The sequence below is a fragment of the Charadrius vociferus genome, unplaced genomic scaffold, assembly GCF_000708025.1.
Source record: "Charadrius vociferus isolate BGI_N301 unplaced genomic scaffold, ASM70802v2 scaffold261, whole genome shotgun sequence".
Lineage (NCBI taxonomy): Eukaryota > Metazoa > Chordata > Aves > Charadriiformes > Charadriidae > Charadrius > Charadrius vociferus.
The window spans coordinates 1,122,117-1,150,003 of record NW_009646856.1 but is presented as its reverse complement, the minus strand read 5'-3'; the positions used below and the strand labels follow the sequence as shown (position 1 = coordinate 1,150,003).

The 27,887-nt window shown below is 39.2% G+C and overlaps 1 protein-coding gene across 1 annotated transcript in view; it reads left to right on the top strand.

Annotated features, from left to right (window-relative positions):
• DISP1 (dispatched homolog 1 (Drosophila)) overlaps positions 1–13,284 on the top strand; it is a 33,616-nt gene extending 20,332 nt beyond the window's left edge. Inside the window, exons 3-7 of the mRNA XM_009894297.1 lie at positions 400–523; positions 1,786–1,913; positions 2,340–2,437; positions 4,510–4,607; positions 9,635–13,284. Of these exons, the coding sequence (XP_009892599.1) occupies positions 400–523; positions 1,786–1,913; positions 2,340–2,437; positions 4,510–4,607; positions 9,635–13,279 (4,093 nt within the window). The 3' untranslated portion in view covers positions 13,280–13,284. The remainder of the gene's footprint in view (positions 1–399; positions 524–1,785; positions 1,914–2,339; positions 2,438–4,509; positions 4,608–9,634) is intronic.
• The last annotated feature ends 14,603 nt before the right edge of the window (positions 13,285–27,887 follow it).

Here is a 27,887-nt window from a genome sequence, read left to right as displayed (position 1 = left end):
GTTTTAAATACTGAACATTTACTAAACAACAGAAATATCTATTTCAGTAGCCCATAGTTAATCACCTCTGTAGCAGCCCAAAGAAAATCTAAGATAAAGCCTGCATTTTTGTCAGAATCCTGGGAAGGAAAAATAATAGTCTGATATTAAAAGCTTTTCTATGTAAGAACAGAAAGTGTGTGTGGGGGGGTGTTTTCTTACTTTAAAAGAAGAAAAAAATTGTAGAAATAAACTGTTTCCAAACAGTTTCCATCCGTGTGTGATAGCTAGCTTAATTTCCTGAAAGTAAAACAAGAAAAAAGGTCAGTGTTTCAACATGGTTCTTTAGAAAATCATGGCTTAATTTTGTGCAAAACTTTTATTTCTGTAACATCTTTTTCTCTGCTCCTCTCCATATAGCTATGCTGCCCTGATAGCCGACTGGCCCGTGGTGGTCCTGGGCATGTGTACTGTGTTAATAGTGGTATGTGCACTGGTTGGAATATTAGTTCCAGATCTTCCAGATTTCTCTGATCCATTGCTGGTAGGTAAATATTAATCAGTTCTACTGTCAAATAAGTATTTTTGGCTTGCTGTTTTTTCAGTGGTATCAGTAAACAGCATATGCAAGTGCAGAAATGTATACATTCCTCTTAAACTGAGATCTGCCCAGGGGAAAAAACTGACTCTTTACGTGCCTGAAAAGGTTCTCTGTACTATGAATCTGTTTAGGAATCAATTTCCAGAGAGATTCAATTGGTAGTCAGCTTGCAGAAGCAAGTTCTGTCTAATGAATCTACGAAAGAAATGAGGTGGTAAAGAGCCTTGTAATTCATATAATTAAAATAAAAATGTATTAAATCTTGACATTGGAGCAGCTAACAGTGATACAAAGATGCAGTCGCCATCAGAGAGTGTTATCTACTAGTTTAAATTCCTTCTGCATTTTGCTATTGAAAGCTCTTATGTCCCTCAACAAAACTGCTGTACATTGATTAATGTAAATTCATCCCAGTTTTAGATGTACAGCAGAGTACAACAGACCATACGTTCTAAATCAGGTTTCAAAGAGTGAGGGCCAGGATCTGTTAAAGGAAAGGGGATTCTAAGTGCCTTCTGGGGATGAAATGATATCCATATTGAAAGACTGAAAGTAATTTTTATCAGATTCTATTAAATACTGTGTTCATTTCTTACTTTTTATGAGCCATCTGACCCATGAGTAGCTTTCAGGACTTTTATTGAAAATATTGTATTAAATTATTATTTTCAAATGAAAATATACTGTTCCTATAAGTTATTGTTATTTATGTTATAGTAGCATATATCTGTACATATCTATATGTAATGTATATTTCTTGAGAACAGCCAAGTTATTAAAATTGTTTCAAAGTCACTTTCAAAAGTATTTAAAGATCTGCCTTGTTCTTGGAGAAACAGAGAAGATATACTTGAGTGGTTTTTAATCATATTTAGTCAGTAAAGAGTGATAACTGAGATACAGAAAAGGACTTTGTAGGACACCCTTGCTCTGAAAACGAAGTGTTGAACGTTTGGTAAACTACATTAGCATCACTTCTCAGGGAGAGAAGTAGTACGTGCAAGAATTCTTAATCCCTTGTCACTCTATTGTGTTGGTCATTATTGTGTCTGACCTGTCATAAAGCATTTTACCTTTAAAAGTAGATGCCTGGAGAAACTATGCTTCATAATGGAAACTATCCATCACTTTGATCATGTTTCCACTTTCCTGTTTGAGCTAAAGAATGAAAAGTATTAATGGAATTTTGTAATGCTCTGTCTTAGGGTTTTGAACCAAGAGGGACAGCCATAGGACAGAGATTGGTCACATGGAATAATATGGTGAAAAACACAGGCTACAAAGCAACGCTTGCAAACTATCCTTTCAAATATGCAGATGAACAGGCTAAAAGGTATGTATTAAAATGCATTTTATTGGGTTTTTTTTGTGTGTGTACATAGCACTTGCTTTAAAACCCTTTGAAGTTATATATACTGCCACTGATTTCATATAAATATTGAATCTGGTCTTCTACAATTCTTAAGGCCTTTCAGAGAGAACTAGATATTTCCCAGCACAAGCTCTTTAAAGGAACATATCATTTTAGTCATCTCTTTGAATTATGGGAATTTTCAGTACTGGTCTCAATGTAGTTTCCTTTGAAGTCTATAATAACAAAAAATTCAATGAATGTTTAGGTTTTTGAATACCAGAGTCACATTGGTAAAAATATGGGGTTTTTTCATATGTAAGAGCTGTTAAGATGTGTGGCTTGTTTGGATACTCCTTTTAACAATCTCTTTGCTTTGGTAAAGTAAAACTATTTATTCGGTTTTAGTCATCAGGATGACAGATGGTCAGATGATCACTATGAAAGAGAGAAGAGGCAAGCAGACTGGAACTTCCACAAGGATACCTTTTTCTGTGATATTCCAAGTAAGTGGAGAAATGATGTAAGGAAAGCTAAAACCTTCTGCCAGTTGAATGATTTCTGACCTCTTCTGTATATTGTATGCCTTATTAGGAAAATATTTTTTGCTTAGTATATTCATCATAAGTACCTTCTTTCTGTGTGAACAAGTCTTTGAAGAAATTGGGCTGAAATGCTGTGTTCTATCGATTCTTCCCAGGAAGCATCTCAACTTAAAGTGCTTAAAATGGTTCCATTTCTTATAAAGATTTTTATTAGTTATTGGGAATGCTGATCATTGTAAAAGCACTGTTTTCTGTATGACTATAGAGTTACCACTTAATTCACACTAGGGAAGCAGTTGTGTATCATGTGTGCCATCAACTTAACTCTGAAAAGAGCTAAATCAAAATACTTTTCCTGTATATGTCCTAAAAGATATGCACAGGACATATCTTGCCCAGAATTTAGGGGTTGGTTGAGGAGGAAAAAAAACCCACAAAAATCTACACACACACCCCCCAAAATACCAAACAAAGCACCCCTCTCAAAGAAACAAAACTAAAAAAAACCAAAACCCACCTTAAAGTACTGAAGGCTTATGAAACTGTCTAAGTTAAACTAGAGGACAGGAAAGACAAAGAAGTCTTTATTAACTTTTTACAAGGCATACTGCAAAACTTTGATAAGTCCTGTTCTGGCAGAGAGCAAGATGTAGATCTTGCCTTTATTCATATAATGACCTGGGCTCTTTTGCAGCTACTTCAATATGTGAGGACTGATAACAGAGCACAAAAACATAATTGTGAAATTATTTGTTTATTTTACTTGATCTGAGAGAGCAAGTAAAAACTGAGTAAAAACTGGGGTGAAAAACAGATTTACGTTTTTTTTATTTTCTTTTCCCCTGATTACAGTATGATCTTACATCTAAGTGAGAGGATGTGAGCAAGGTTGTCATTTCTGCTCCTGTGAGCAGAACCAAATTAGATGGAGCAGATCTCGTGTAAGGAAGAGGAAATGTACTCAAAACTCTACTGAGCATTAACTACAGCTTGAAGCAGAATTAACTCCTCTTATCCTGCTGCTGTTTCTGCATAGTCTCACTCTCATTCTTTCCACTACTGTTTCTGCATAGTCTCAGTTGTGGCAGTCATGAAGGAACTGTGCTTCTATGGGAAAGTTTGCCCGTCCGTTATGTAAAGAAAACAGTTGATTTCCTCTTGACCCATATTTGTCATTCCTTTGTCTGCTTCAGGATTTCAGTTTCCCCGATCCGAAGGCACGGTCAGAGATCATAAAGCACTACCTCTGCGTCTTTTCATTACAGTCTTGTGAAAGGCAAAAATTCTGCACGTTCACAGCAGTGGGAAAAAATCAGCCTTTTGGTTTTTGGGTTAAGAAACATCACATTAATTACAATACTCCAAAGTACTATATTGCATTATGCAGTACCCTATATTTCTGCTTGAATGTATGTTTCCTTCCTTAGCTATGCATAAAGATCTCACTGCCACTAAGTAATTATTTCCTTTCCTAAAAGCTGTCTTCTAATAAGTGTGATTTAATTTGTAATTTAAGCTGTATGTGTCTAAACTGTAGAATTCTTAAAAATGGCCTGAAGGATATCACAACAATTTCCACTGCAGTCATTTGCTTCTAAAGCGAAAACATTCTTGTAGAAACAGCTTTATAATTATTATTTATATTCCCAAATGACTTACTAAATCAGCCTTTGATTACTATTATCTGTGCACTGCCATTATGCTGTGCCAAGAATTTCATAGTTTGCTGATTAGATCTTTTGATTTTTATTTGTTTGTCATATTTCAGAAGATGGTTTGCTTGAATAGAAGTCTGTAGAGCTTCTAAGTGGTATATAATATAGAAGATGCCTATTTACTATAAGCACTTTAAGGAAACTGAAACTTTAATGTGGACTGAGTCTTACAGATAAATACCTCATCTTGAAAAGGAGGTGGATTCCCATGACCTGACAAAGATTTAATCTGTGTCATTTGAATGGTGGGATTTTGCCTCAGTCTTTGATACCAGACGCACCCAAATAATCTATAAAAACCCCCTCCTGTAATTTCAGGTGATCGCTATTCACGAGTGGTGTTTACATCAACAGAAGGAGAGAATTTATGGAATTTGAATGCAATTAAGTCAATGTGCAATGTAGATAACTTGAGGGTAAGTAAAGATGGTGTTTAATTTGTTTAACTTGCAGATATGAAGCATGTATTTGGAACTTCATTTTGCTGCCCGTTGCCATCCAGTAGCATATAAGAGGAGTTCACGTTGTTCACATCCTTTTCAAATGGTCAGTCAGCATGCAGACGAAGTTAAAAATCAACTTTCAGTTTCTACAATCAGCTTATATAGGGGAATTTATTTGTTTTTGCTGCTGATGCCATCCAGAATTGGGTGGAGGAGGATGGCTGTAGAGTTTCTTTGCAGAAAGGAGTATCTTAATTTTTGCTGTGTGTTTCCTCTTAGAATATTATTCCAGGTTTTTTTCTTCTTGTTTCCCAGCAAACAATTCCATTTTTCTTGCTTTTTTATCTTCAGGTGAACTGGCTGCATCCTCTTAGCATAAGCAGTTTTCTCTGACAGACAGAGGGTCACTCAGGTGTTTTTTGTTTTGGTTTGGGTTTTTTAGGTCAAAAGAGAATAGGTTAGCAGGTGGACATCAAAGGAATATAGATGCAGTAGCTAGAAATACAGCCAAATTAATTAGATGTGGATAGTGGTACTTTCAGAGTAGTATTAATTTTCTCTTTAAAACTGACAAAATGAAAGAAGACATTTTGGCCTTGTCTGTCTGTCCCTGTTGTAGTTTTTCTTGGCTTTCTTTGTACTCAGTACCTTGCATAGTCAAAGGAACCATTGTAATAGCCAGCTTCAGAGACTGCCATAGATTCTTTTGCATGTTTAGAAGATAATTTAGCACTCCGATTGAAATCGATATCCGATTTCAACTGATGGAATTTAACTGACATAGGCTAAAATAAACTAAGCATTCAGATGGTACATTTGTAAAATACCAGCTTGTCACTTGCTGGAAATGAACACTTTTTTTTCCTTTGAACTGCTGAGTAACCATACATTTTTGTGTACTGGTGACTTCGTATGGAAATAAAGCAATATGGTTTTCTTCTATTAATAACAATCTGTTTATTTCCAAATTTTTCTTCTCTAAAACAAAAATAATCATAAACCATTAACTTCATATTATACCACATTTATTTCATGAGGAATATTTTCATTATTAGATTTGTTTATCATTGCCTTTTAGACAACTGTGTTAATTCAGTGAATTCCCAAACTGTTTTCCCTAGCAGCTGGCACTTGCTTGCTTAAAAAGTTGAGCCGTAGTGAAACATTTTATAATTAGTCTCCCTTGGCAGTCTGAGAGGCATTTTGGCCTGGTTGGCCTCTGTTGGTGTAAGTGGGTTTTGTCCTCACATGCTCATGAAATGTTCCTTATTTCCCCATCAGAGATTATTGCACTGACAGGATGGCTCATGTGATTACCCTTTATCTCTTTCAATCAGAATGAGGCAGGTGAGCAAACTACAGTATTTAACCTAACCCAGCTCAGTTTTGAATGAACTGTGCTAGGGAGTAATCGTATCACTAGTTCAATCAGAAGATACAGGGGAGAGAGGATAACCTTTTACAGGAGTAAAAATGGAGAGTTAGGGAGGAGATGCTAATCTCTGCATTTAGCTGTAGAAGTTTAGTCACATAGACAGCTGATGCAGGTAAATCCCAGGTAGTATAGGTCATTGCAAAGCAATGCAGTCTGGATAAAAAAGGAAAAATATTTCTGTATAATAGAATAAAGACAGTTAATTGCCTTCGAAGAATAATCTTTGTAATGGTTGCATTAGTCCTGAGGAATTTTTCTTTTTTTCCTCTCTATATGCACACTTTGATAGTAATGTACTATTTCAAATACTGCTTTACTTTCTGAGGGAAGGATGAAACTACTTTACTTCAAAAAACAAGCATCACACATCTTGTATCCATAAAAATAGCTATTCCTTTGAAATACGAACACTTCAGAAAATTAAATGGTGGCTATTTCAGCTACACCCACAGTTGTGTAGATATTTGTAAAGACTATTGATGCAGATAATGTTTCTGTGGATCTTTTGTGTAATTTTGGTATTTATTTAAGAATATAGTAAACATCTCAGCTGAGCAGAACGACAGAGCATCATGATAGCAGCATTGATTTTTAGCTAGTTAGTAGACAAAACAAACTGAAATGGTTAGGTTTTGCAATTATTGCTGCTCCATGTATGTAAATTTATAATAATAAAAATCAGATACTCAGGGCTCAGAAAGGGCTGAAGCCTTTTTCATTATTTTATCTTTTTTTAATGCTTGTTACTTACAAATAGCATGTCTAAACGATTCTAACACTAACCATTTCTAAGCACTTCTGACACTTTTTAGAAGTCACGAAGTGCTGCAATATACCCCACCTCTGGCTGCTAGCAGAACTTAGCAGCCAGTCCCTAGAGAGGATGCCGACTTGCACTGCAGCTATCAGAAGAAATTGATGACTTTAGTGACCTTCTGGTCTTACAGGCTCTCCTGGCTGTAGTTACTTTTGTTGTTTGAATTCATGCTTGTTTAGGGCCAGAATTCTGTTGAAGTAGGTGGCAAAGCTTTCTCTATTCAAAGGCAGGAAAATCAGACATTATTTTCTGGAAATTCAAATGGAATTTATGTATTTTTCCCGTGATAAGCAGGATTTCAGCACCAACTATTATTTGCTTTAGTATGAGCTAACAATATATCCCCTATGTGTTAATAGTATTCCCATCTGCTGATAACTACTTTAACTATATATTTTACTGACACTTAGGGGCTTCATCCTGCAGCTGTTTAGCATATGGTAGTCCTATAATCTTCATGGAGACATTATATACAAAATAGCTACAGGAGGTGTTCAAATTTTTTACTGCTTGGATAAGAAGAGCCCTTTCTTTCACCTGTTAATTGCAGAATGTTTTCCTTATAAACTGTAAACAGTTATTTAATAAACTTCAAAGACGGTAAATGATGTCTTTGGACTGCTTCCCCCAAAAAGTGTCTTTGTGATTCTCTGTCACTGCGTAGATCCATTCGGGCAAGTCTGTCCTCAGATACAGCATGTGGCAGGTTGTGCAGCTTAGGTTCCTTACTTGTTCCAAAATAAATTAAAAGGTTGCCAGTGGCAGACCAAGTCTGGCAACAACAAAATGGCCTTTTCAATTCCCTTGGATCACCAACAAAGCCCAGTGCTACAATATATTAATTTTTTATGTAGCATTTTAATGAGTGATCCAGAGCTAAATTTTGGGTTTTAATTTCTAATTTCCAGCTGCCAGCTCATGTTACTTTATCTTTGGCAACAGTTACCAGTGAATGTTTATGGCCTGCAGCAAGTGTTGAAGAACAGCATATAAACCTCATTGTCCTATCTTGAACTTGAATACATAGAGAAGACAATACAATCCTTTCCTCCCAATTTGCCTATTATATCCTCATCGGATTAACTGGAGATGTGCCATGAAAAATACAGATATGCTATTCCAGTGCTTCCTTTTATTTAGTAGGCTGTTCAGTTTTTCCTGAGTTTTCATGAGTGAGTGTTTTTATCTGGAAACAATCAAATGTGAATTATCCTGGGTTTTTGGAATGCCAGTTTGTTATTGTTCAGAAACTGGTTGACAAAATTTAGTCCATATTAAAGCTTTTATAACTGCCTTGACAATCCCCAAGTGCAGATTTTTTTGTCTGCATTATGAAGGATTGCTAATAATTAACCTGTGCAATTTTGCTTAAAAAAAAAAAGAAAAAGAAAAGTCAATTGGTATATTTCAGATCACCTAAATTTAAAGCATACATGGATAATGATTTCACAGCACAATCCTGTAAACTCTTAAGCACATGGCTTTATTAATGTGACTGTATTATTATGTCTTCATTCTATGTAACCTGATTTAGACTGAAATTTTACATATATCTAAATAGTTGAAGGATTAATTCTAATTTGTCACATATAACAAGCCAGAAGTTCTGGCTTTTAAGACTTACATTCCTTATTTTCCCTGATCTAACACTGTTATTTAAGAGTTTCGGTTCTGTTTTATAGACATTTTCAATTTTGCCTATGGTGATCGTGGCGATTTAGCTAAGTTGTGCTCTTACTGGCTTCAGCTATGTCTGAAATATTCTTGAAGTGAGAATATCCACATAAGGGATTAACACTCATTTAGCTAAGGAGATTCCTTGATCAAAATGTTAAAATTGCTGTCATTTTCGCAAAGCATCTGGTAGGAGTTCCTGGGCTTTGGGCAGTCACTTGAGCTGACAACAGCAGTCCTCCCCCATGACCCGGCTTTGTGCCCTGTCCACACTTGCCACTGGTCCCTGCTTGCCCGTGTGACTCCTCTGGCCTTGCTGCTGCTGCACTTTCCTCCACTCCACTCCTGACTCAACTCTTGGGACTTCATCCCTCAGTGGGTGCAGCATTCAGAGGCATGACCGCTGTCTCTGTGCAGCAGAGCTTATATTGGGGTGCTTCATGCCACAGCGGCATTACCTTGTGCTTCTGCCTTGGAAGTCCTGCGTGACTCGGGGACACGCAGAGCATGGGTAGCAGGCTGACCTGGTTGGGGGAAATGTCTGTCCGCTGTACAAGAGTAAAAAAGACTCATAAAGTGAGGGTTGTACAAGAGAGGTCAGATGATGGAAGGCATCATAAAGTTCTCACGTCCTTTCTTTCTGGATGGTAAGTCCTTGCCTCTTCTAGGAACTTCAGTATGTGATTCCAAACAGAATGAAACTTCGTTGATGTATGGCTGATTGTTTGTTTTCAGGATGACAGTGTGAGCTAATAGAAGAGAGTTAACAGTCCTCAGTCTGGAAAAAAACCTCAGTGCAACTTCAAACAATAGAATTGCAATATTCTTAATGTTTCTGCCAATTTTATGCTGCTGTGAGAAGTCTGTGTACTGAATTACTGCTGGTTTAGTCTGCTGCATGTAAGAGGATGCTCATCAAAAACTGTGTGTGGAAATAGGAATTTAGAACGTTAACATAAAAGGACTGTAAGCTGAATTTTCATCACTGGGATTTTTTTTTTTGTGGGTGAATGTTTCTAGTAATTCAGACTATTACTTTAAAATGGACTTTTTGCCCTGCCTGTCTTTATACAGATCAGATCCCATTCCCAGTTTGGTGATCTCTGCCAGAGAGCCACTGCTGCTTCGTGCTGTCCCAGCTGGACACTGGGCAACTATATCGCTATTCTGAACAACAGGTCATCGTGTCAAAAAATTGTAGAGCGGGATGTCTCTCACACTCTAAAGCTGCTTCGCACATGTGCCAAATACTACTACAATGGAACCCTGGGGCCAGACTGCTGGGATATGAATGCCAAAAGGAAGGACCAACTCAAGTGTACAAACGTGCCTCGCAAATGTACCAAGTACAATGCTGTTTACCAGATCCTTCACTATCTAGTGGACAAGGATTTTCTAAGCCCAAAGACAGCTGACTACGTCTTACCAGCTTTAAAATACAGCATGCTTTTCTCTCCTACTGAGAAAGGGGAAAGCATGATGAGTATTTACCTAGATAACTTCGAGAACTGGAATGCTTCTGATGGTGTAACAACCGTCACAGGGATTGAGTTTGGAATAAAACATAGATTGTTTCAAGATTACCTGTTGATGGATACTGTGTATCCTGCCATTGCCATTGTAATTGTTTTATTAGTTATGTGTGTATACACGAAGTCCATGTTTATCACGCTGATGACTATGTTTGCAATAATTAGTTCCTTGATTATTTCTTATTTTCTATATCGGGTAGTATTTAATTTTGAGTTCTTTCCATTCATGAATCTCACTGCATTGATTATTCTTGTTGGGATTGGAGCGGATGATGCTTTTGTCTTATGTGATGTTTGGAACTACACAAAATTTGATAAACCTCATGCTGGAACCTCTGAGACAGTGAGCATCACATTGCAGCATGCTGCTCTTTCCATGTTTGTCACGAGTTTTACTACCGCTGCTGCCTTCTATGCTAATTATGTCAGCAATATCACAGCAATCAGGTGTTTCGGTGTTTATGCCGGCACTGCCATTTTGGTGAATTATGTTTTGATGGTTACATGGCTACCTGCTGTAGTTGTTTTACATGAACGGTATCTTCTCAATATTTTCAGTTGCTTTAAGAAACCTCAGCAGAGGGTATACAGCAACAAAACCTGCTGGACAGCGTTGTGCCAAATGTTCCACAAGATTATTTTTTCAGTTTCAGAAGCATCCAGGATATTTTTTGAAAAAGTTTTGCCATGCATTGTTATCAAATTTCGATACATTTGGCTTTTCTGGTTCCTTGCCTTAACAATTGGTGGAGCATATATTGTGTGTGTAAATCCAAAGATGAAATTGCCGTCATTGGAGCTCTCTGAGTTTCAGGTATTTAGGTCTTCTCACCCATTTGAACGATATGATGCAGAATACAAAAAGCTTTTTATGTTTGAACGTGTCCACCATGGAGAAGAGCTCCACATGCCAATTACAGTAATCTGGGGTGTCACACCCAAGGATAATGGTGATCCTTTAAACCCTAAAAGTAAAGGAAAGCTGCAACTAGATAGCAGTTTTAACATCGCTAGCCCAGCTTCACAGGTTTGGATTTTACGTTTCTGTCAGAAGTTAAGAAATCAAACATTTTATTATCAGACTGAAGAACAAGACTTCACAAGCTGCTTTATTGAAACATTTAAGCAGTGGATGGAAAATCAAGACTGTGATGAGCCATCTCTTTACCCCTGCTGCAGCCACTGGAGCTTTCCATACAAACAAGAAGTTTTTGAATTGTGTATCAAGAGAGCTATAATGGAGCTAGAAAGAAGCACAGGGTACCATTTAGATAGTAAAACCCCAGGGCCTCGCTTTGACTTAAATGACACCATCAGGGCAGTGGTGTTGGAGTTCCAAAGCACCTACCTCTTCACGCTAGCTTATGAGAAAATGCATCAGTTCTACAAAGAGGTGGACTCCTGGATTTCAAGCGAGCTTAGTTCTGCTCCTGAAGGTCTTAGCAATGGTTGGTTTGTGAGTAACCTTGAATTTTATGATCTTCAGGACAGTCTTTCTGATGGTACTCTGATTGCCATGGGTCTTTCAGTTGCTGTTGCATTTAGTGTAATGCTTCTTACAACTTGGAATATCATTATAAGCCTTTATGCAATAGTTTCAATAGCTGGAACTATTTTTGTCACTGTAGGTTCTCTGGTTCTTCTTGGATGGGAGCTAAATGTGTTAGAATCTGTCACTATTTCGGTGGCTGTTGGCTTATCTGTAGACTTTGCTGTTCATTATGGAGTGGCTTATCGCTTAGCCCCTGACCCTGACCGAGAGGGAAAAGTAATTTTTTCTTTAAGCCGTATGGGTTCTGCTATTGCGATGGCTGCATTGACTACATTTGTAGCTGGAGCCATGATGATGCCCTCTACAGTGTTGGCATACACGCAGCTTGGTACTTTTATGATGCTTATAATGTGCATTAGTTGGACTTTCGCAACATTCTTCTTCCAGTGCATGTGCCGATGCCTTGGACCCCAGGGCACTTGTGGCCAGATCCCACTACCAAAAAAATTGCGGTGCAATGCCTTCTCTCAGACGTTTTCAGGAGCCCAAGGAGGCAGAGGTCAAAATAAATCACATTCTGTTAGCAAATATCAGCTGGACTCCAGAAGTCAAAAACCAGAAATGGAGCATGAGCACTATGAGCTCGAGCCTCTGGCGTCACAAACCGGTATCTGTAACCCTGCAGAGAAAGTGACTTATGAAGAAACTCATATCTGCTCAGAGCTCTTCAGTAGCAGGCCCCAAAACACATGTATGCCTATGCATTCAGCCTATAATAGCGAAGTGAGTAAAAGCATAAAAAACGTTGCTAGTTCAGCTGTGCTGCAGACATCTATTGACCAACACGCCATATGCCCAGTTTTCTCTCAGAACAGGCAGTGTAGCTGTCCTGATGCCTATAAGCAAGTGGCAGTGAAGTGGAGTCCGCACTCATGTCAACAGTTAAGTGATACCTTCTGTTACCAGTGTTCTCCTCCGTCGGGAACTGTACAGATCCAAAGCTCTGTAGCTCCTATAAACGCTTTACAGCAAGCCGCCGAAGGTTACGTGCACCCAGTCCCGCATGTCCTCCACTGCAGTTGCCTTCAAGGAAGGCTCAAAAGAACGATGACGCAGAACTCTCTGCCTAAAAATTTTTTCCTCCAGTCCGTGCAGCAGTTTCAGGCACATCAAAGAATAAATAGGACAGATTCACATGCTCATCAAAACCCAGAGGAAAATGTAAGAACTCTTCCAAAGGTGATGAGCTCCTCACAGTTTCTCTGCCGAAACGCAGGACCTCTAATAGTGCATTGCTCTGAATGTGAGAACAGTGTATCAAATAACCAAAAGGGATTCTGTCAGCAGACAGACAAGTGTGATGAAAAGGGTGGTACAGAAGCGAACGGGGTTGAAAGCAAGAAAGCCTCTCTGTCAAAGCAGAAAAAGAAAGCTGAGAGCAGGATAGATCAGCGTTCTTTGCAGAATGACCGGGTTTTGAAGGCTGACCAAAATGATAAAAAACATCTGCTGAATAGGTCAGTGAGAGAGGCTCGCTACGAGGGTTGCCGTGAAAATTCACACTGTTGTAGCAAGGCTATCGCAGTGAAGTGCAATTCTGTTGACTGTCAAATGCCAAACATCGAAGCCAATGTGCCTCCTATGTTAATGCGCCCAGAACTTTCCAATGAAAGTTTGTTAATAAAAACACTATAAGAAATCTTTAATTTGGCAATCCTGTGTCTTTCTTTTAAAATAAGTTTAAAATGCTAAAAAGGAAAGTCCTGAATAAATATGAATTATAATTTGCATTTTGGAATGAAAAATGTATTTTATAAAGAAGTAACATTTATACATTTCATAAAGCCGTTACATGTGGTAAAACCTGATGTTGTCCAGAATGTTTTTTTGCTGTAACTCATAAACTGGATTATACTTAATTTAGTTTTTGTCCCAGGGCATGAGGGTTTGAATTCACCCTATAAACCATCTCAAGAAATAAAGCATTACAAAGTAACTCTCCCTTCCCTGAAGCCGGGGCTTGCCAGATTGGTAATGTTTGGGGTGAAGTGAGATCGCCGTGTTTTCAGAGTACATCAATTACCTTTACTGCTGCTTTGGCAGGCTTGTGTGCGCCTTGATCAGCGGCAGGACTATAAGTGTGTTCATTCAGGATTGACTGAAAGACTAGCTCTGCAGGGTAGCCTGTTTGGGGAATATTTTTAACTATTTACCCTAACAAAATCTAAAGAAAAGTTCTTTAGGTCAACAGCACTCGCACTCCCATTGTTGCGTGTCTGCGTATATAGTGCGGTAACACATTTAAACTGCCCTTTCAGGCAGTTACTCTGTAGACTTACCATTAGATACCAGAGAATGTGGGTGGAAACGAGTAAGTGACCATTATTTACTTCTCAGTGATGACAAGAAAAGTATAATTCCTGTGTATGACATATGTATGTATATAAAATCAGGAATTATAAAATTGAGCATGAAGTGCCTTGCAATATGGAACTTCTTCCCACTAAGTATGGAAATTAGAAGTAAATCTGCTGTGGAGAAGGACATAATTCATGCACATGTTCTAGACTTACTGTCTGTAGTATCAGATTAAGTCAATTCAAAAGGTTCAAATACGTAAATTAAAATACTGTGTTCTGAGTTTTCTTACCCAGAGAAGTTCCACAATGTAGTTACAAATACAGAACTAAACCATGTAACCAAGACATTGGCTTTCAGACATTGTGTTTGTGTAACTACGGGGTTTAGTCAAATGACAGCTACGGTTTAGTCATGGGAATACTTGCTGGTCTCATCGTTCAGGGAGAGCGCATTTGAAAGCTGGAGCTGTGTAGTATGTCATAATTGCTATGCACCTTAAGGCCAAATCTCTCTTCATGTAATCATTTGGTTATGCTGATTATGTTGATTTACCATACACAGATAACAGAAGGTAGATTTCATGGACTGATGTGATATCACGTATTTGGTGTGTTACGAATCACTGGAGGAACAGCCTGGCTTTTTCTGTTCTAATGTTCATGTTGAAGGGACGTAGAAGATGGGTAACGTATGACAAACTGCTTTGGTTTGTCTGGGAGTAGCGATGTTAGTGCTTATATATCCCAGTGTCTGGAACAGAATATGAGGTTGAACTGCACAGAAAAAGCTAAAAAGGTTTTACATGGTGTCAGAAGAGCAGCATTCTTTCTTAGATGTAAAATAAAATTCACTTTCAGTTCTTTTAAAACTCAATTTAGAGCCAGATTCTTTCTAAATGTTTGTAATGAGAGCAAGTCAAGGATTTTCTGCGCACCAGAGGCCATTAATTATAAAGAGCTAAGACTTTCTAGAATCGAAAGAAATTAAAAGGGATAATAAATAAACTGCACTGTTGCTTTTGTCCAACTTTCTTCCTGATCATTGCACCTGCTTGAGTGCAGTTTCTGTGAGGGGTGTATGTAACACGCTAAGCAATAAATTGTCCTGGAATAAGAACGATGTTATGATAGTTTAATTGACCTGCACTCGGGCCTTGCCAAAGCAGTGTGTAATGCTTATGTAGTGCCAGTCACATCAGCTGTCATTCACAGCTGTGCCTGTGAGACATGGGCCTTAGGGGAGGTCCCCACCTAACGCATCTGCAGAACGTAGGACATTTTGAGCTGGTGAGCTCAAAAGTAAGTTTTTTTTCTAAGCCAGTTTTCCACAACTGCACGCTGTATGAGGAACCCCCTTTTGACTGCTTACATTAATAACTGTTTCAGAACAGTGAGGTAAGCAATAAAGATTAATGTTGAATTTTCATTATGATTTATATGTTCTTAAAAGCTGATACAGTTAAAAAAATAGGGCAGATAAGGAGTTGTGATGTAATGTACTCTTAGAAAAGAGTAAAATGAGCTAATATACTTGGCTAGCGAACAGTGTCGCTGTTGTATTTGCCTTTTGTGACTTTGCCTCCCTGCTAACTGCTTTATTCTTTCCAAATCACTTAGCTGGACAAGGAGCAGTCATTGAAATAGATAAGTTTAATATTTACGTGTGTAGTACTGTGTGTGGGGGGGGGCTGCATCTATGTCAACTCATGCAGAGACTGTAAGATCCAAGCCAATGCAACTCCTGGAGAGTGGAAGAGAATAGGAGTTGGTTCCAGTGACTGTTGAAGGCTGATGAGGCTGTGCATTACTCTATCTCCAGAAAACTCATGAGAGAAAAAAGAAAATATTCATAATTAAGTTTTTACAGTCTACTAGCAGCAGGCGAGCAGAGGTGGGATCCTGTTCCACTCCAGGAAATCTTAACAAGGACCATTGCATCCTACTGAGACATCTCTCTAAGACTTGCCGATGATTGCCAAGTCCCAAGGGAAGCTGGTGAGCCTAGAATACTCTAATTTCCGTTAACTGATTTGCCGTCACCGAGGTGCTCCCTTGCACTGGGATCACATAGTGGATCTGGATGTGTGCACACCACGTTGGTTAAGTGTGGTGCTTCTCTGGTAGGCTGCCCACTTGGGCTAAGGGCCCTACCACTGGCAGTGGCTGGCGCTTCCTCAGTACAGCGACAAGGTCCTGGCTTTGGAGGATGTAGAGCTTTATTTCTATGGAGAATCCATGCTGGGGTATTTAGCAAATTGGGCAGAGTATTTGGTAATTGTTCTGGCAGTGATGACACATGTAGCTTGGGACACAACAGACGAGATTTTGGCCTTTTCAAAGTCTAGGAAAGACTTTACTGTAACCTGTATGTGCAGCGAGTCTTTAAAGTGGCATCTTTTTCATTATCCAAGGGAGGAAAGAGAGAATTTATGTGGGAAGACAGTGGTCTCTTTGTGGCTCTAAGGTTGCTAGTATGCTTTCTTCAGGAATAAAGAATCTTCCTGGGAATGGGACTTGCATCTGAGACCAACTCTCTCAAATTCACTTTACTCGGGGGGAAAAAAATTACATTTAACAGATAACTTAGTTGTCTGTGTTGTGCTTAGGGACCATGTTTTTCAGATTACGGTCACATTTATTGTGTGGGTAATACAGTGATTAGTTGAAAAAAATGATATGACCATTTACAATAAGTCCTTTAAAATATTACACCATGCTCAATATATAATCAAAGTATTTGGTAGATGGGTAGGTAGCCAGTATAGTAACATAAAGGGTTTTTTTAAGTTACTATTTCATTGTTTGTGTTTTTTAAGAAAATTAAAATCCATCTTTTTACAGTCACCTGCAATCACTTAAATTTGGTCTTTTTTAACTAATGCAGGAGAATTGCTTTGAAATGCTTTGGGTTAGAAACACCTCTGATTTTGCCAGATGGAGCCTGGCAGTCAGTCCAAGAGAGCTCTAAAAATACAGGTTGACAAATGACAAAAAATTTAGCACGGTAAGAAATGTCAAACATGATCGAAATTGAATGTATTTTATTTATATAGAGAATGTTATACTGCTTAATATAGGTAGCAGATGGGTGATTCAGGCCAAAATCACACTGACTTCATTGAATTGGACCTTAAATTTTTTCCACATGCTGGCAAGCTATATTAAATTTTACTTCTGCCAATAATATCTGAAGTGCCTATACCTCTAGCATTTGATTTACGATGGTGAGTTGGGACACTGTACCACTAAGTATTGCGTATTCCCACAGTGTGAAACAACATTTGCCTTTGCATAAAAAAAAAGCTCAGTCTGTGTAATTGAGAGAGGCTGGAAGAAAGGCAACAGCGTCTCTGAGTTCATAACAGATCTCTGCAGACTCCTGAATTTACATCCAGTGTCGCTATCGCAGAACTGCCCTCACTTTAACGTTGTTGTCCTTCAGCTGTTTATTCTGTATGCAGTTTCCATCTGGCATCAGTCATTCCACCTCTGTGTATCTCACCGGTTCACTCACTTTATCGGAATAAGGTCTCTGAGGTCTGGAGAGTCTGTAAAATAGATGGTGCACAGCTTAAAGAGGCTGCATTTTTTAGGTACTACCGTGCTATGACTTCTACATACTAAGTAGTCTTACATGCCAAGGACTCTTGACTTTGCTGTTTCCCTTTACTTGGCAGCTTATATTCCAGTCTTTTTCCTAAGGTCTCCACTTCAGAAGGTTGCATAGACTCAGGTGCTTCCTGGAGACACATAATTTTCAGTTGATTCCTGAGATGTATTAAAGGTAATGTGTCCCACCTGGGTTTGGATTCCATTTTTTAGGTTTTGATAAATGTCCCTTTACCTGCAAACGGATAGACATACTCCAGAGAAGCAGCTGGTTGTTGCTTTTATTTAAATTCTGTTATTTAAAAATGTGTGTTGATCTAGTTCCCAAACCATTAAAGTTAATTAAAACTGGTGCTGATTTGGCTTCTTACAAGCAGCAGGGGTAACACTTGTTCTCTTGCTGCGGACTGCTCACAATGACGGTAGTGTTAGAAGTTGAACTCTTCCAGCAATGAGTCTTTAGAGCAGATGGATGGCTTGGCTTTGAGGCCTAAACAAACTTTCTTAAACCCTTGTAAAGCCTTAACCAAAATTGTCTGTAGATTTATCTTAATAGCAATTCTAGCACATTTCTCCATGGCTTAGGAAAGGAGCAAATTAGTCATAACTGACTCTTTAGTAATGCTGACTATATTACAGTGCCCTGATCCTGGGAAAACAGTATGACTAAAATATAAACTGAGTAATGTCAGACCCTGAAAAAGTTGACCTAAGACATGTCTTCTGCATAAAATAGTATTCAATAATAGGAAATGTCATAGTTTAAATCTTAATATGGATGAGGTACTAAGATTGTTACTGAGTTTATGGATATTTGAAGCCCTTTTCAGAACAAATGAATGACAAGTGAGGACAGCTTGGCTTGGGATGACTAACAAGGTGGCACCTCAGGTTGTCTGTCCTCACCCAACCCTAGCAGCAGGTCACCTGAAATCACCTTGCTGTAATGGCAGCGTTTGGGGCAGTAACTGCATCAGATGCCTCTTCTCCCCTTCTCACACTGGTGAAGTTCTTCATTTTGTTACAAGAAAAAACTGTGTGCTGGAAACTGGGACAGTAATTCAACTCTCGCTTTAATGGTGTAAATCAAAAGCAAGTTAACTGGAGTTATTGGAGCTGTGTTGGTATAAGAAAGAGAGCTATCTCAACTGCTGAGTTCTTGGCTCTCATGAAAATTGCTCATACGCTTTAATATCTGGCCCTAAATCCATTTTCTGAGAGATGTTTATGTGCAAAAGCAGAACTCAGGGATGTCCTTAGGGTCCAGGTAAAAATGAACAGAAATAGGCAAGTGAAGGCACAGGAACTCAATACCCAAAAGATTCACAGCACAGAAAGATGGATTTAGCAGTGCTTTGAGTGGAGAGTTCTGTCGGTGCCATCCTGCAGTACAAGGCTAGATACTCTCTCACTTTTTCTAACAAAAAAAAGTCTCTTTAAATATATATTCTCAATCTATGTTTTTAAAATTTATGTTTTCAATATCTATTTTTATAATATATGACAGTATTGTCCCAAATATTTTCCAAGTGATTTGATAGGGCATGGCTGTAAATCTAACCTTTTTCCTAATATATGCTCTTTTCAATATGATAAATCTGGAATTCTTGGCTGTCATAGCAGCAAAGCTGTCCCAGACCCTTATTCACCCTTTCTTCTAGTCTGTGTTCTTAGTTAGGGTTCCATCTCGTCTGACATTAGGGCTTTTCTTAGATGCCCTAATAGCTTGATTTCTTGATTTCTTTCCTGACATAATACTGAATCTGTTAATTGCCAAATGCACCTCATTGTGACATTAATACATCAATGTTACCTTATTTCGTGTATTCATAAAACTGCGTGTAGCGGGCCTTCCTCTACTTTTGTTGATTCCCATTTTTTTTGAGTTTCTGAAATACAGTTTGTGGAGTTGTGTAGCACAATCCCTTTAATCCTTTCTTATTAGAGAAGTTTTATTTACATTTAAGGGGTATAATATGTCAGCTTTTTAACAGTTCACAGCAGTGTTACACTACTAAATAGTGCAGAAAGAGAGTACTATGTTACACTGACATTAGTTTGAATATTTCTAGCAGTAGGTAGTTACCTGATTTGGAGGTGTTTTATTTGGCATAGGACTGACAGAGTATAATCTTCACAAAGATGGGCATTACGGATTTTGTAATGTAAATGGCAGATAATCACTTACTCTCATCTTCTTTTGTGTAGCATTATCTTCATACAAAGAAACTTTAATTCCAGAAGTATTAAGCAAAACAACATAAAATTTAAAAATGCTAGGATTACACTGGCTTGCCAGGGGGTAAGCTCTGCTACTTTCTCAATTCTATAAGGACTTTCTAAACCACCTAGCTTCATACGTCTCCGGTGAACAGCATGCTGCTGTCAAATGAGAATTCAAGAAACGGTCCTCTGGCATCTCTAGACAGTATCACTTCCCAGAGAAGTTTGAATATGTGAAATAACAGCACTGGGGAAAGATACCAAAATAAGGTGTCATAATGAAGACTGTCATTCAAGTGTTACTCAATCTGGCATTTTCGTCATTTGCAGCTGAGAAGCAATATGGGACTTAAACAAATGTATTTTAACTGCAAGATACTCAAGCCCGTATGCAAGAGTTTGAGACAGCTCAGTAGGTGCACTGGCTTACTTAGATATATAACCTTCAATTAGGCTAGTTAAGGCAGAGTGGGAGAGGGAGACAGACATACCCCAAATCCTTATTTGCATCGAAATACTCTTGTATATGATACAGAGGGTGTAAATGTTTTTAAAAGGTGCATAAACAACAATATTTGAGACTCCAATAACTTTTATGGTCTCAGAGTGATAAGCACTAAACAGAGTACCGAACAATAGAATGTAAACGGTGACTGATGTTTAATTAGGGAATTGTAAACTTCTATGCATTTAAAATCAGTGGTATTTTAAAGGGATGCGTTCCATGAACCTGCTGTTGGTACTTGTTCAAGATGACCAGTAACTCAGTACAGCCAAATAGTTTTTAGTGTGATAACTTTGATGTGTTCCACTTGGTATCTGTGATGTAGGTTCACAGGTGGATGAGTGCAGCAAATTTGGCCGTCACCAGTCAGGGCTTTGGATGGAGACTAAGCTGCCTCCTGATCGAGCAGCTCAAAACTGGGACCATCTGTGAAAGCAGAATGTGAGTATGCCTGTTCGTCCTTTGCCAGATACTGGCTTGTTATAGGTAATGGCGGAGGGAGGTTGAGATCTATACTTCCAAATACATACTTGGATTTTTGTAGCTAGGAAGTAACTGACATTCATATTGATAGTTTAATTTTTCACTTCACCCTGGTTAAGTGTAAAAAGTGGCCCGATCTGTTTCTGTTTTGGTGCTCTCAAAGAAATACTATGCTCTCATGTTTAAATTAATATTTATTTTAAATATATAAAATCTAGAATAATATGCCCCAGTCTTAAACTCTTATTATTATAAAGCGATGTTTGATTTTATCATTACTTCAGAATTTTTATAAATGGTCCAGTACTGTAGGGACATATAAACTCTGCGTTCATTTACCATTTTTAGTACTTCATGACTGTATTTCATGATGCCTTTAAAATAATAAATTCAAAATGCTAGGCCTGGATGCATAGATGATTCAAAGTACCTACAGCTAGCTTTAAAACTGCTTGAAACAACTCGGGGGAGGAAGACAAAACACTTGACTTATAACAATAAACCAAAAGCCCAATATACTTTGTTGCTAGCGAGTTTGTATACACGTGCCCCACATCTCACTTGCCCTTTTCACAACCCTTCCTTCAAGACTACGTCCACCTTCGTTCTGTCTTCAGTTTCTCCTTTCGAGCTCAGCTCTGGTTTCCCTGCAGTGTCTGAACGCGAATCCTAAAGGAGGAGAGCTGGTTTTCATACTGCAAGGGGCCAACCAGTTCAGAGGGGCTACAATTATGCTATTGTGTGCCCGCTTTTTAAGCTTATGTTCCCAGACACAGAGCTTGAATAAGACCTGCTATTATATCTCGCCTCGTTCTCTGACCACGAGGGAGTGATTGATCTCAAGCAGCCGAGCAGGTGTGGTGGCCAATGCAGCAGGGGGGGCACTGGGCCAGGCAATCCCTAAGGATTAGTCTCCAGTCATAAGAACCCCCAGCAATTTATCTGTCTGATATTAGGTCTAAATTTGCCTTTTGTCCGTTGTCATTGTGCTACTCTGCAAGTTTTTCCCCCCTCTTTGGGCAACCGGGAGCAGCTCCCTCCTGGTGCTTGCGTTCCTCAAATCCTGGCAGTCGCTGCTGCGTGCAAAGAGGCCGTGCCACCGCAGGAGCCCCTGCTGCTTGTGTACAGCCTTGTTGGAGCCCCTTGTCAGCAGAGGAGAGCTGGTGGGATTCATTTATTTAAGTGGCCTTTCCCCAAAGATCACTATTGTTTGTATTGTAACCTCCTCTGCCACCTGGGAACGGGGCAGGGGGAGCACGAGCTTCTGAGGTGGACTGGAGATCTAAGGGCTGTGGACTGAAACCTGTTTTGTCTTCTGACTATGCAAGAGCTCTGAAATCATCCTGACATCTAACATTTACTGTCTCACTCCTGCTTTTTGATACACTTGAGCCTGAAAAGCCTGATTGATGTGAAACCCTGCTGGAGTCCTCAGCTTTCACACTTGCTCTGGTTTCACATTGTTGTATTTTAAGATCAGGAGAGCAAAGGTTCATGTCAGATGTTGTTGCTGTTCATGTCTTCCCCCTTCCCTCCACCCAAGTCCACGCTATCTGGAAATGGGTCCACCCTTCCTTAGGAAACCCAGACAGCAAGGAAGCCACAGCCTCTTCATGTTTTTACATTTAGGTGTGCCCGACTGAATGTAGATTTCCTCAAAGCTATCGCAGCTCTCAGATTGGTCTGTTTTTGCTTCAGAGCATCTGAAGTCCTGTCTCAGTGTACCGAACTAGGCGCAACTCTTGTTTGTAACCTCTCCTACAGCAGGAGGTAAAATGGGGAAGACAAACTGGAACTGAGTAAAAAGACTCATTCTCAATCTCTTCCATCCCTTCTCTATAGGACAGTGGCTGATCTGTAATTGATGATCTGAACTGAGAATTTGGCTCCCAGCTACCAAGTTTTGCCATAATCTGAATTAGTTCAGTAAAGTGAGATCTGAGAGCTCCAGCCTGCCTGGATATGAATGCAGCAGCCAATAAGTATACCAGCACCTACAGCTGACTGCTGCCACTAAGAAAAAGCACGTGCATCCTGAGCTGTGGTGTCCTGCCTGAAATCCCTCTGTTCCCACTGCAGAAAACCTCCACATTAAATGAGGGACAGGAAGCTACTGACTGCATAATAGCAATCTGAGATGTACTCCCACTGTCTTCTTCAGACATCCAGTGCAGGTGCAACCTTCTAGAAGCACCTGTGTCTCTTCCCAGTGACTATCCAGAGAGCCCAAGATCCTAATTTAGGACCAGTGAATTGTACCTAACTTGGAATATCACCCTCTGAAAGTTTCCAGAGGCGGTGATGTCTTTTTGGCTAACAATGTGGTATAGTCTCTTTTTTCCTGTTAACTAACGTACAAGTGGATTGAAACCTGAAACTGGAATAGCATGGGGAAAGTTGGACAAGCACAGGAACAGATGAAATATTTATTTCCTTTTTTTTTTCTTTTCATTTTTCCTTATTTTCCTTCCCCAAACTTGGTGAAGGGGCTACTTTGTTTCCATGAATCTTTTTATTTGCCCAGGCAAAGGAAAGTGGTGACAGTCTCACCTGAGATACTTGCCCTGCTCTGCTTAGCCACCAAAGGAACTGACCGGGGACAACAAAAGCTCTGGCCTGGCTTATTTATCCTGCCCTCAGTACACGAGCCAGCACCCGTGGCTGCCACGCACACCTCTGTGCTGTGGTCTGCAATGGGAAATTAAGCCACAAGTCAGTGTTGACTTCTGTTGGAAGTCATCCTATACAATCGTCTTCAGTAATTGCCTTTTAGGGACAGAGCACCTCCTTTTCTGTGTAACTGGTTACCTATTTCATGATAGGGTAGAGCCAGTGGTTACCATAGTCCCTGGCCCAGCTCTTGTCTCTTGCCTTCCCCATGCTGATGCTTTAAATCCAGTTCATCTCCTTGCAAACAGTCAGCCATCAGCTGTGCGCTGGCTTGGGAAAGCTTGATTTGGTTGACTAATCTATTGTTCCCATTTGTGTGTTTGTGTAGGTTTTAACAGGAAAAGGCGTGGGGTTTAGTCTATGGCAGCAGACAGCACTCACCCGGGGCACCTGGTAATACTTCTTTGTGTGCGATATGCATATTAATCAAAAAGTTATAAAACTAGTGTGCTTTTTGTAAACTAAAATACTGGATTTCCAGTTCAGAGTCTTCCAGTATATAAATATAGAGACTAGGAAATACAGATGGTCTACCTAGATTGCTTTATTGCTTCTTAGAGATCCGCAGTTTTCTTGCACACCTCTGTACTTACACATAGGAGCCATCATTTGATTTCAGTTTGAACAAACCCTCTCTGACCCTCAGATTTATAGTCATCCTTTCTTGTAAGAAGAAATTAAGTGAGTAATTTCTAGCCGGAAACAGTTTTTCTGGTTAAGTTCTATCATCATATACATATATGTAAGTCTGTGTATAAAAACATAACATAAAGAAACAGGCATAAACCCAGATTTCTTTACAGATTAGATTTGGTCATAAAGGAGGCTGTTAAAAAAAATCAAAAAAATCTTGTTCTTACAGTATTTACTTATGCTGTTTAGGCCAGTTGAAGCTTTGAGACACATCAGCATGTTTCACTTGAGGAAACTCAGGTTTATGTTAGTTTCTAAAAATGTAATCTCTCACTTCCAGCTTTCTAGGAAAGTTTGGCCTTTCTTCCCTTAAACAGAATCTGGCCACATTATGCCAATTCATTTGTCACCTCCAGATTGTGTTACTGTGATTTGTTGTATCTAAAGCTGGGTTTGAAAATGATGCACAGATTCTGGAGGGGACAGCATGTGATTGCCTTCTTGCCTGCCTTCTCCATGCTTCGGGCCATGGTGGGCATCTCAAGCCTGCTCTCCGCTGCTTCTCATTTATTTTCGATACCGATTTAAGGCACTGATTTAGTTTTCAAATTAAAAAAAGGATCGACCTTCAGCCACATTAGAAGCTGAATATTAATCTATGTATGACTGTGGCTGCTGCATTCTTGTAGGACCATACCAGACACACAGCACAGACATACCCATTCTCTGGATGACTGACAAGGAAAAACCTCTCAAAAGATATTAGATGAATCTAGAATCAGAACTCCCTGGGGACACGTTTCAGAGCTTCCTTAAAAAGCCTGTTTATACTTGGGTACTTAAATTGTGAACCTTCATTCTTGTATCTCTAAATCTTCTCCCACCTGCCCTTTCTCTCCTAAAATATTTACTTCAATGAATGTTGACCTTCAAGAGGGAAGAACGCTAGGCACTCTCTACAGATCTGCCTGATTCCTGCAATATTACAGATAGGGCTACAGTGAAAAGAATGTCAAAATAAGGCAGATAGTTTGGTTTTCCAGCATTTTTAGTTCTGTATTGCTTCTGCAGCCTTTTGTGCATGTTCCAGGATTTACAGATAAACATAAGGTGAACTCTGGAAGGCAAGGATATTACCAGAGAGGAATAGATAGAAGAAGTAGGGAGAGCCAGGTTGTTAATATGCGTATGAACTACTCCTGATTCAGAATTTGCACGGCTCCAGGAGAAGGCACCGTCTCATAAATTACACCTCCACTGTGATTGCATGATTATTCTTATTAAAAATGCTGTATGAAATAAAAAGACAAGCCTAATTCTCTGATTATGGGTTAAATCTCCAGCACTGGCAGGGAGATAAAGCTTTCTTCTGCCTGGTAAATAAAGCAGAGACAGAACTAGCTACTCAGAGGAGTATTTAATATTGACTCAACAAAGATAAAAGGGACGTGTAGAGAGAGACTAGCTGCGCCGAGTTGTACCTGCGCCTCTGAGAGTGTGTATTACTGTCTTGTTGAGTAGTGGACTTTAATGCGTTCGAGTTGATTTAGGAAGTACTGCTGGTCTTAAGGAAGGCAGTTTGACCTTGCAGGACCAGCGATTAGGACAACTAGAATTAAACAACGTCTGCAGCACTGTAATATGGGTCCTTGGTGGATATGCAGACAATATGCTGTGAGTAACTGTAGTACCTTAACAGACGCTCATTAAGGTGTTGGCATGAACTGCAGCAAACAGCCATACGTGGCTCATCCGCCAGCATTTCAAGAGGAAAGCCAAAACTCCGCTATTACCTTGGTCTGGATTGCTACCGTCTCTATTGTTCATACTGCTATAGGAATTTTTGAGGCGAGTGAGTTGTCTGGTCAAGTGTTTTCTTTCCAGTGCTTCCAGTCGTGGCTGTTTCAAAAAAAGGCTTAAATGCTCATTTTGTTCCCACTGTAATTACATTGAAGTGTTGTGCGGGTGAGGGTGGGGAAGCTATTCTTTTCTTGACCTCAGTTGGTGATCAGTTTATCCCCTGGAAGCGTGACAGTTGATATCTTTGGACATTTTTCATTAGCTAGTGTAATATTAGATACTATTCTTATTCGTACAAATGTCTGATCCAGCTTTTGTTCTCCGAGCTGGCTCTGCCAGAGGATATCCGAGCTGCAGAGAGATGAAGAACAAGGAAGACAGTGTACTGATGCGGTGTGACTGATGTTACAGGGAATGCATAACAGTAATTGCAGGTTTTTCCTGCCCTAGTTTCCTCTTCCTGTTAGTACTGGAGTTAATGAGGATTTGAAATAATTCTTCAATATTGTGTTTGTATAATAATTATTGATATTATGAACAATGAAGGCTTTAAACATGCAACATACTGACATGCCATCAGGAAATATTAAGTGTTGTTGATGTGGGGGGGGAGGGGGTGACAAAAAATACAGTGCAAACAACATTTGTTCGAGTGAGGCAGGAAGTCAAAACCTTCCCTGAGCCTTTATAGTCCAAGAATTTGTTCTAAATTTTGCCAAGAGAGCAACTTGTCTAAGAAAGCAGTTTCTGGAGTAAATCAAAGTCCTTGTTGCCCTCAGGGCCTCACTGAGATGCTCTTCTCAGATATCAGCTGCTTGAGAGATGAAAATAAGTGTGTCTTTCTGACTGATTGCTGTTCTACCTTGTCTTTCCAGCAGCCTGGAGAGAATTAACAGAATCACAGTCCTAGAATGAGTGTGGAGTTCTCAGAAATAGCAATATTTGTGAGGCTCAAGCTTTAAGTGAAAACCTCAGAACAAGGCTGAACTAAAAAACTCCTAAGGAAAACACAAATGTAAGAAATTTAGCTGTTTAAAGAAATAAACCCTGCTTATCAACCCTGGAAATTACTGTCTTTAGCTGTGTCTGGCCGTGGATTGGCAGTAGCAAGTGCTAGTTTTGTTCTGCTTGCCATTCAGCATAGGACACTAAGCGGGAATAAGAAACAGTAAGCCCTGTACTCCTGTAAATGTTGTCTTTTAAAAGATAAGCTGGAGAGAGAATAAGAAATAACCAACCATGTTGCACACTTTGTTTTCAAACTGATGCTGAGTGATACCTGAATCCAGAGGATTATTGTTCATTTAAACTGTTATTACTATGATTTTATTCAAGTGCAGTTTGGAAAATCTGAAATGTCAGAAATGCTTGGTAAAACTTGGAGTGTTACTTTAGGGCTTGTGAAGTAATGATAGTAGAAAAATTATCCTTAACAATGTTTTAATTTTGAAGACCATTGCATAGAGCATAAACAGCTTATCAATTCAAAATATTTCACCAGCATTTGTACAGATGTTCAGGTTTCTTTGTGGCTGCTTGACATTTTATCTTTTTCTCTCTCTCTCAGAATCTTTTTATTTTGCCACTGAAAAAGTGAAAGAAGAGGAAAAGTGATAAAGGAAATCAACCAAACAAAAAAGGCAAGAAAACTGAAGTGTCTTTAATCCAGGGTTTCATTTTTTTTCTAGGAATATGATTCTGACAATATTTTTTTTGCTGGAAATTAATATTTTAAATGACTCCTGAAATGAAAAAAATAAGTCTCAATCTGATAAGGATAGCTTGTTCTGTTTAAGAACTTTGATCTCTTTCCTGCCCCTGGCCTTTGTGCAGCTTTGTCTCCCCTTTGTATAAATCACAAGCTGGTCTTTCACTCCAATTTGGGAAGAATGTCGGGTATGCCTGTGTCAAATTGCCCACATAACCTCCACTGCTTTAAGGCACACACTGACATTAAGTTGTCTCTGTGTGACAGCGTCTAAGGTATCTGGTTTAGCTCTGTCACCTCAAGGTAAAGTCA